We start from the raw sequence: 9,754 nt of genomic DNA on the forward strand, positions 1-9,754 counted from the left end.
GATACGCTCTGGTTCAGTGTTACGGTCACTGTGTCAGTCCACCTTGCTGAGGGTCTTCCTCTGACCTTCCACCTCTCCCAGCAGGATGTCTTTTTTCAGGGACGTCCCTCCTGACACAATGCCCTAAGTAACAAAACTGTCTTTGCTGGGCCATTCCAGGAACCCCTGAAAGTCTAAAACCCTCCATCATGTTTCCCCCAGGTGCGAACATCACCTCCACCAAAACCACAAACTGCTCCCTGTGGCCTCTAGCTGCAGAGGATTCAAAGGGTCCAGGGAGACAGGGTCAAGTCCTGGGAAGGAAGAGGAAAGCTCTTGGGGTTTCCTCTGCCCCAGCCAATTAGCACCTCACCTGGGCTAGGTGACCTGGGAGGCTGGTCCTGAGGGGCTAGAACAGAGGGCAGGGGTGTTTTAGAGCATCACAACGGGGTAGGGGTGTGAAGAGGAGATGATGGAGGAGGGACCTGGGGAGCAGGCTGAACTGGGGGTGGGGTCAAACACGTAGCAGGGTAAGAAGGAAAACTTGAGGGTAAAACACAGGTGCTGGCACAGAAGCCCAGGAACTGACACACATGAAGGGGACACCTGCCCTCCCTGTGCCTGACCCCCTATCGCCGGCCCAGGTCACTCACATGTCTGGCTGCGATCCTGGATGATCCCACGAGGTTGCCGTCACCATCCAGCACGTCGATCCCCTCCTCCAGCTCCCCGTAGCGCATCAGGACCACGTTGCAGATGTTGGCACTGGCTGGAGAGAGGAGAGGCAGGAGACAGGTGTGAGGGTGGGCATGGCATTCCACCAGCAGAGGGGATGGGTCCCTACCGCTGGGCCCCAAGCAAATGCAGTGGGCAGAAGAGTTGGTGCTCCAGTGTCCATGCAAAGGGATTGAGGGCCCTTGAGGAGCTCAGTAACAAAAACAAAAACAAAGCGGAGTTGGGAAGGAAGGGGAAGCTGTTCAGGGCTTAGAGAGCGGCACATTCTCGAGATTTCTGCTTTCCTCCATCTAAGGCAGGCTTGGTATGCGGGCTACGTGGAGGACCGTCTCGGGGGGCTTTCTGGCCTGAAGAGCGGCCTCTCCCCAAAGCCTGATGCCTCATCAACCGAAATTCAGTGCTTCAGCCTGCCTTCCTCAGCACCCTCTTGGAATTCTAGCTCCCACAGTTGGCCCCTTGCCCCCTCCCCCAGTACGAATCCAGTCCCCAGAGATCCACGTCCCTGACAGCAGGCCAGAGCAGGCAGGAACCTCAGTGCGCCCCCGTGCCACCCCCTTATCATATGGATGGGAAGCTGAGGCGCAGAGTGGGGGCGTGGTTTGTCTGAGGTCACACAGCGCAGTGAGGCAGAGCTGAAGGCCGTAGTGCCTACTGTTCTGGGTGTCCACAGCGGGACCAGACAGCAGTGAGGAGGGGAGTCGGATCTGCATTCCTGCCTCAGATGGCTGGGTTCCTTCTGTGGGTTTCATCACTTCTAGCCAGCTGAAATAAAGGGGTCCTGTGTGCCTCTCTGGGGGTTCGAATCCCCCAGCAGCTCCACAAGATGGGCAATCCCCTCAGAAAACCTGCTGGGGGGGCATGGTGGGGTTAGCTATAAGTAAATTCATTCTGACTCCATAGCAGTGAGTTGAGTTGATCTAGGTTAAGAAGAGGGTTCCTGGCTCCTTCATTAGATGGTACATGCTAGATTTTGGGGGGCATCTCATCAGCTGGTGGCTAAAATGGAAATCTCCCCTCACTTGGGGCTTGTTGTTGGGAGTGGCTCAAGGTGGGGAGTGGGGCTCTGATGTCCATCTAAGCTGGCTGGGTCTGACCTCCCCCAGCTCCCCCAGACGCAGAAACTGGGGGTGGTGGACGGGTGGGGAGTGGAGGTGACAACCGCAGAGCCTGCCTGCCTCACTCCTCCCCCAAAAGCGCCTTGCTGTGTTTAAAGTTTTAATTTTTGCTAATTAATGTCAATTAATTTTGTATAATGAGTGTTTAATTTTGGGGAGTGTGTGAGCCCGGGAGCGGCTGCAGTTCTGGGCTGTGAACGCTGATTAGCATCAACACCTGCTGCTTCTCCGCTCCCTCCCGCGTGGGGGGCACGAGGGTTTGGGGAGACTGGGTGGCAGGGCCTAGTGGGCAGAGAGAATGGGGAGGGAGACCACAGATGCTCCTGGTGCTGGAGCCAAGGGCCAGGCGAGTGGTCGGGGTGCCCACCGCTGGGGCCAGGTTCTGCCAGTGAGGGATGGCCCGAGAGCCTAGAAGGCTAGAAGCCTCAGTCTCTTGTTTCCATCGAGAGGGAAGGTGAAGCAAACGCAGTGCAAGACCAGGATCTCTGCTGTCTTGGGAGACGAAGAGCAGGAGACCAAATAGTTCTGAAATACATTTGCAGCACATATGTCGTCTGAGTCTCTCTCGTGTCTCCACATGACACACAGGCAGGCAAACCACAGGCGGCCCTCCTCCTGCAGCTGGGACGCAAGCCCTGCGCCCTCTCCCTGCGACAGGCAGCCTCACTTGTCTAAAATGTGGCTTCCAACCGGGGGCAATTCCACACCTTGGGGACTTCTGATGACATTTTGAGATATTCTTTGACAATCCTGAACTGCGAAATGCAGGCAAAGGGTGCTCCTAGTACTTAACAAGTAAAACCCAGGGATTCTGCTAGATCCTATGCGAGGCCCAGGACAGCCTCAAGGACAGAGACGTGTCCATCCCAAGTATGTCAGGAAGCTGAGGCTGAGTTGACGCACAACCAGAGGCTGAGAGTCAGGACGGAGAACCTGAGCGGAAGGGAACCGGGGGCAGCAGGTGCTGTCTGGAGGGGAGCTTGGGAGCCTGGGCTTGGATCTCAATCTTGGTTCTGCACCTGCCCTCCTCCAGTCCCAGCACCCCAGAAGGGCCTGGAGAGTGGCCTGGGGAAGAGGGCCTGCCTGTGGTGTCAGTAACACCCCCTCTAGTGGTTTGAGGCGTGATCTGCAGCTTCACACTCACTGTATCTAAGTCGAAACTGACTCATAGCTGACCCTCCAAGTGAGTTTTCAAGGCTGTAAATCGTACAGGAAGAGATTGCTTCAGTTTCTCCCGTGGAGCCGCTGATGGATTCAAACCACCAGAGAGATGTGGCTTTTGTTTAACAACACAGCCCCTGGGGTGTGCTGTTCTCCAATTGGAGAAGTTGTTAAGTGCCACCGAGTGGGAACGGACTCACAGCCGACCTCTAGCAGGTTTCTGTGGCAGTAAATTATACAAGGAGCAGCTGGTGTATTCGAACCTTGTGCCTCTGTGTAAGCCACCAGAGTGCTTATGGGGAGGGTGTTTCGGTTTTCCGTCCTCCAAGATCTTTACTCCCCAAGATCCCCTCTGTCACCCCATAACCAACAACTGTCTCAGAAAAGACAGAGCTACAGGGATGAGGCCAGGAGAGGACATGTGTTTGAGGCCAGAAGCCTCTGCTCCACACCAGCTGACAGGTCACCTTATCTGTGCCCAGCTCCCCACTGTGAAGGAGGGGTCACCCTCCACAGGGTCTCCGCACACTGCTGAACTCACACCAACACCAGTCTGTGCACTCATCTTAGGCAGGTCAGAGGAGAGCCATGGATGATGGGAAGCATCCCTAGTTCTGATCACATGTTGGGGGTATTCTCAGAGAAAACACTCAAATCCAGAAGCAGAGACTTGGAGAAATGTCCCAGAGTGCTGAGCTGTGAGGGCTGTGAGGGCAACTCCAAAGGAGCCCATGGGGGTGTGTGGATGTGTGTGTGAAGGGGATATATGAGTTGGGAAAGGAAAGGACAGAGAGACAGACAAAAAGTGTGTGATCTGGAGGAGATGGTCAAGCTTGGCCTGGCTCTGTGGTGACATCTCACTTGTTCCTTTGTCATTTCCAAGTAAGGAATATAGCTCTGGCCAGAAAGAACAGGACTTTGGTTCAAACACAAAACCACCTGAGGCAAAAGACGAAGCATGAAAGGAATGGTAAGCCCAGCACCCCCCCCCCCCACAAAGGCCCTCCGGAAGACGAACAGGGTGACAAGGCCCTATCCCACTGGTGGAGATGCCTGGATGAGCCCGAGACAGAGAAAGTCACAGAGGGTGGCCCAGCTCAGACCCCTGCCCGCGGAAGACCAGCCTGCTCAGTGCTCCTTGACTTGGGATGTACACACCTTGTCAGCACCGTGGCAGACTGTAGACACAGGCTGTGCATTTGTAGAGCACCTGCTGAAGGTGCAGGAACAGCCTGCCTTTGAGCAGTGACAGACCAGCCAATCCTGCCCTGTCCCTTTCAGGTCCTCCCTGACCCTCTCCACCCCACTCCCGGAAGTCCCACAACACAGACCCCGAGAGCCTGAGACAATGGGTGACACTGGCCCCATCTCCCTTCTGACACACCAGCTAGATCTATTATTGATGGTATCAGCAGGTTAATTAAGCAGTCTGTTAGTGATAATGGTAAGAAAGCTGGCACGTTTTCAACTCAGACTGACACCATTCAAGACTGAGGCGTAACTGATGCGGGCATGTCAGCGCAGGGGAGGGAGGGGACTCCTGCCGCCAGTGCAGTGGCAGGCCTGGAGGATGAGACGCTCAGCTGCTGCAGATGTTCTCACACTGCAGAGCCTTGCAACAGCTAACCGAGCGTCGGAGGGGTGGAGGGGGAAGGCAGGCAGAGCAGGAGAAGCAAAGACAAGTGTGCAGCAGCGGCTCAGGGAGGCTGCAGGGGAGCTCGCCCCCCACAACGAGCACGGGGAGCCCAAACAGAGCAATACACTCCAGCTGAGCCCAGCAACACACCTACGAGCAGGAGAGATCAGTCGGTGACAAAGCACCTTTATCAACTCACCAGGGAGCTCTGGTGGCTTAGTGGTAAGGAGGTGTGCCGCCAACACGAAGGCATGGGGTTCAAATCCACCAGCTGCCCTGCAGGAGAAAGATGTGCAATCTCCTCCCATGTGCTTTTACTGCCTCTGACAACTTGAGGGAGGGTCAGTTCTGTCTCCTCGGTACTTACAACAAATTAACTCTCTGAGAAAGGGTGATTCGAGAATTGCAGTTGTTAGTAGATGCTTTTGAGTTGCTGTCAAGTCGTAGCAAGTGGATGAGATGGAGCAGAACTCCTCCACGTGGCCTCTCTCCCATGGAGATGCCACGTGGGGCTGGCCCGTCACCCCTGGGGTTAGCAGCCTCGCACTTAACTACTGAGCTCCTTATTTGATATCCGTGCTCCTTCTTCAAAATGTGGGAGAGACAAACACACTGTTCAGATGACAGGGAAAGAAAATACCACACCCCCTCAGCTCAAAGAGGTATGGCCCCAGATTTTCATGTTTTTTAAAAAAATGACGCGACGCCTTAGCGTGGATGCTGGTGGCCGGCAGTGACCTAAAGCTGGTGCACACACAAGCTTAGCCAAGAGCAGATGGGACTTGTTCGCCCACCTCACCTCAGCTGACCACCGCACCCCACTCAGAATCCAAACTTAAACTTAGATTCTTAATTGTTGCTCAAGGCATCTTTTTAAAAACTTACACTATAATGGCGCATGGACATGAAAAGTTATTGTACATGCAGAAGATTGTCTGCCAGCTACCAGGCAATGCAATTAAAGGCAGTAGAAATTGCCAAACCATAGATAGCTACCCTAAAGAAATGCTTGCCCATATGCACAAAGAGACATTTACAAGGATGTTAATTATAGCACTGTTTGTAAGAGCAAATAATTAGAAACAACCTAAATGTCCACCATTAGGGAGCTCGCACGGGAAGATTGCTCAAAACAAACTGTTCTGAGAAAGAACGGGGGGGAAAAGCTACTGAGTATGAACAGGATCGTTAAATGAGCGTGAAACCATGCAAATGGCATGCACACACAGGTGTGTACACGCAGGCATCCGCAGGGAACGTTCCGGAAGGACCGACTTCCTTCGGTGGTGCCTTTGTGCAAGGGCAGGAGATCTTCTGGGGACAAAGAAGAGTTGAAAGAGACTTTCTCTTTTTCACCCTATATTTCTCTCTATTGTTTGAATGTTTACATTGAGGATGTAATCAGACTTCGCTTGTCTAGAAATTTGCCAAACTTCTTAAAGTAGACCGTAAAAATGTTAGCACGAGCAGAAGTCGGTGGGATCTAATTAAGTCTGGGTTCTCTTTTAGGCATCTATTTGTCAAAAAAACTTCCAAAAGAAGTTGATTAACTTCAGGAATATATATGTATATATATATTTTTTTTTCTCGTCAAGAAATGAAATAATGGAACCATTGCTACAGTGCAGACAAAAATCTCAGTATTTTTCTTTATAGGTTTTGAAATGATACTGTCAATTTTGAAGGAGCCAAAAGGGGTCACGATGAGCAGCCGGGATTAGAGAATCAGTGGGTGGCTGCGATGCCATGTTTAACACCTGAAGTTTAAAGGAAAATGAGAAAACCTCTTAGGCCTTTATTAAACGCAAATAAGGCTTAGATTCAAGTGCTGTGACACAGAATCAAAACCCCAAAGACTTAGGGTCAATTCTGACACGCTGATTCCGACTCAGATCCTACAGGAAAGCAGAGAACTCCTCCAGAGGGTGTCCACGCTGTCAATCTTTACAGAAGTACAAGGAACAGCTGGTGGCTTCAAACCACTAAAGTTTAGGTTAGCAGCCAAAGGCTTTAACCACTGTCTCCCCAAGGGCTCCTTGGTAGGGAAGAAAATATCTTATAATTCAATGTGCAAATGAATGCTATTCTTTCAAAGGAACATTTAATAAAGCACTTTTCTGAAAGGCTATTATACAAAAGCCTCTCACCACGGAAGCATTTTGGAATTAAGAAAAATGTCATTCAATATTGTTTATGAGCCATAACATAAGAAATGGGAAACACACAAAGCATATTTATTATGCATGACAAAGAGTTACTAATATTAATTTACGGATAGTCGTGATGACTATCTACCAGCTGTTAATCTACCCACAAAATCCTCCCCACTCGCGCACTGCGGAACTCATTCAGCCGACCCTCACCGGGTTTTGGTGAATTGCACACAAGGAGATTGTTCATCTTTCTCGCTTGAAGTCCCTGGTGAGTTCCAACAAGCAGAGAGGTGCCACTTTTGGGGTAGCAGCTCAATTCTCTATGGATTAGGCCTCCAGAGCTCTTTCCCCTAAAAAGTTAGTCTACACAACAAAAATAACTTGAAATTTGGCAAAGCTTCCTCTCACATACTTTGGCCATGCTGTTAAGAGAGGCCAGTCCTTGGAAATGGACATTGTGTTTGGCAAGTTTGAGGACCAGAAAAAGACAGGAAGACCCTCAACCAGACGGACCAACTCAGTGACTGCAGCAATGGGCTCAGGTGTGTCGGGGACGATAAGGGTGACACAGGATAGGACAGGGTTCAGTTCTGTTGTCTGTAGGGCCTTTATGAGTCATACTTAATGACATCTAACAACAGCAACTGTAATAATCCCATTTCCCTTGGTTTAAGAAGGAAGGTGTGGGGGAGCTCTGGTGGCCTAATGGCAAGAAGTTGCACTGCAATCCCAGAAGCACACGGTTCAAATCCACCAGATGCTCTGCTGGAGAAGGAGGGGCAATCTCCTCCTGTACCAGTTGGATCTGATTTGACAGTACACACACAGAGAATTAAAAAAATAAATAAAAAAAAAGAAAGAAGGTGTGACTAGATCCCTGCTAATGAGGGATGCCTGCTGGAGGACTTCATGACAAAGTGTCTTCCCCTCTAAGGTGGGGTAGCGTGGAGACAGCCTTCAGTTCTCTGGGCCCTGCTAGATCTGGAGGTGATGCTTGGCCTCTGACCATGAGAGGAATGAGCCTGAAAACCAAGTCCTGGCCCCTGACAACATCATTCTGATGTAGAGACAGCCTCACTTGACATGTGTCCTTTATAAAGTAATGGATTATTTAGCCAATTTGAGTTGGTGGTTTCCATTATTTTAGAATACCTTCACGAAATAAAGAGCTTTTATAAATTACTAAGAAAAAGAAATAATAACTGAAATTACCAAAAGAATACATGAGTAAGTAATATAGAAAACCAAGTACCATGAACCCAAGCTTATAGTCAAAGACATACTTCTTGAATTGAAAACACCCCCCAAATTGAAAACACTCCAAACCCTATACGTTTTGGGCACATGTCCTCACTGACTAAATGGTTGACAAATAGCTGTTCCTGGCCTGTGGCTGTTCACCTCATTTTGTTGATGGTGTTCTCTGTCACACAGTAAAATGTCATCTAGGTACAACGTATAATCAGACAAACAGTACTTTCTTTTCTGGTCTATCCCTTCTGTGTCAGCATCATGCTTTATCCCGGCTCTGATGTTCTGAGCATCCATTTATATTTCCTTCTAAAAGCTTACTTCATCTAGAATTTATTTTGGTGTGCAGTACGAAATAGGGATCTCTCTGTGTTTCTCTTCTATTAAACTTAAATCCCAATCAAGCTGAAAAAAGATCCCCAACCCTACCGAGAATTAGAAAAATGCAAATGCAAATTTTTAGATAACCACTTCAGGTGGACAAAAATTTTTAAAAGGCTGATAATACCAAATGGTGAAGAAGAAAGTGTTGAAGAGGATGTCGGAAAACAAAAACGTATGCCCTGCTGGTGGAACAGAAACTAAGATGCTCAATTTACAGTATCTGGTGAAGCTAGAGACAAAAGTAGACATCCCTGTGACCTGGTAATGCCACTTTTGAGTACACATCGTAGAAGTGACTGGGGATTCTCAACACTGGTTGAAACCGAAGCCACAGCTGAGGTGAGTCCAGATGTTGTTAGTTGGTGTAGAATAAATTTTGATACCTGGGACCCGAAGTGTGCTCCACAGTGCTCTCCATGCTGTGAACTTCTGGAAGGAGGTCACCCGTCCTGTCTCCTGAGGCACCCCTGGGTAGGTTAGAACTGCCAAACTGTCAGCACAAAATCAAGCCCTTATCCATTTGTGCTATCCAAGACCACAAGACCCAGAGAGTCGCAGTTCTTTAGAAGCTCCCCAGCTGACTTCACTATAGAAGGTGGGTGGCAATCCTCTGCTGTGGAAAAACTGCTCATGTGCACATGGGCACCAAGGCCTGGTTATTTAGGACAGAGCTGGATCTAATGAGGAAAAACAGGAAGTAAAAGGAAATTACTTCAAGTTAACCAGTTGGGGACCAGGCTATACCGTGGAGTGGCTTACAGAAGAAGGAATGAGTGCATATTAGTAACATGGGGAAAATCTCAAAAGCATAATGAAAAGCACCTTTCAAAAAAGGACAGTAAATACGTAACAGCTAATGCACAATAGATGAGCAATACAAGTCATGGTGTGTGGTCATTCACAGATGGGAAAACGATAGAAAGTGGTCTTCCTCAGGACACAGGAAGAGAAGGTGTCCAAGAACCCGAGGGTGTGGGGTTGGGAGAAATATATATATATAACCTTCTAGGGTTCCATTTATCATCATTTTCTGTGTGTCGGAAGGAGTTCATCATTTAAAAAAAACCCCACCAAAACAGCCACGGAGTGAGCTATTGAAGCTGTTAAAAAAGATAAGCGAGGCGTTTGTGACTGTCATGGAAACATGTGCCAAATTTACTGTGAGGTTAAAAAGCAGTTTATAGAGTAGTCTACATAGTATGGTTCTGCTTGTATGAAATCCATATTTATATAGATATATTTGCATCATACATGGATAAGTAAAGCGGAGCTTCATATATATTCTTAGATATGTATTTGTCATGGAGTCAGAACTGTCTCACAGCTGACCCTTCAGTGGG

The 9,754-nt window shown here is 49.2% G+C and overlaps 1 protein-coding gene across 1 annotated transcript in view; it reads right to left on the bottom strand.

Moving 5' to 3' along the window:
- SFXN5 (sideroflexin 5) overlaps positions 1-9,754 on the bottom strand; it is a 159,142-nt gene that overhangs the window by 26,806 nt on the left and 122,582 nt on the right. Inside the window, exon 11 of the mRNA XM_006880886.1 lies at positions 633-748. Within this exon, the coding sequence (XP_006880948.1) occupies positions 633-748 (116 nt within the window). The remainder of the gene's footprint in view (positions 1-632; positions 749-9,754) is intronic.

Source organism: Elephantulus edwardii, unplaced genomic scaffold (assembly GCF_000299155.1).
Source record: "Elephantulus edwardii isolate Elephantulus edwardi_28Jun2011 unplaced genomic scaffold, EleEdw1.0 scaffold00011, whole genome shotgun sequence".
NCBI classification, from domain to species: domain Eukaryota; kingdom Metazoa; phylum Chordata; class Mammalia; order Macroscelidea; family Macroscelididae; genus Elephantulus; species Elephantulus edwardii.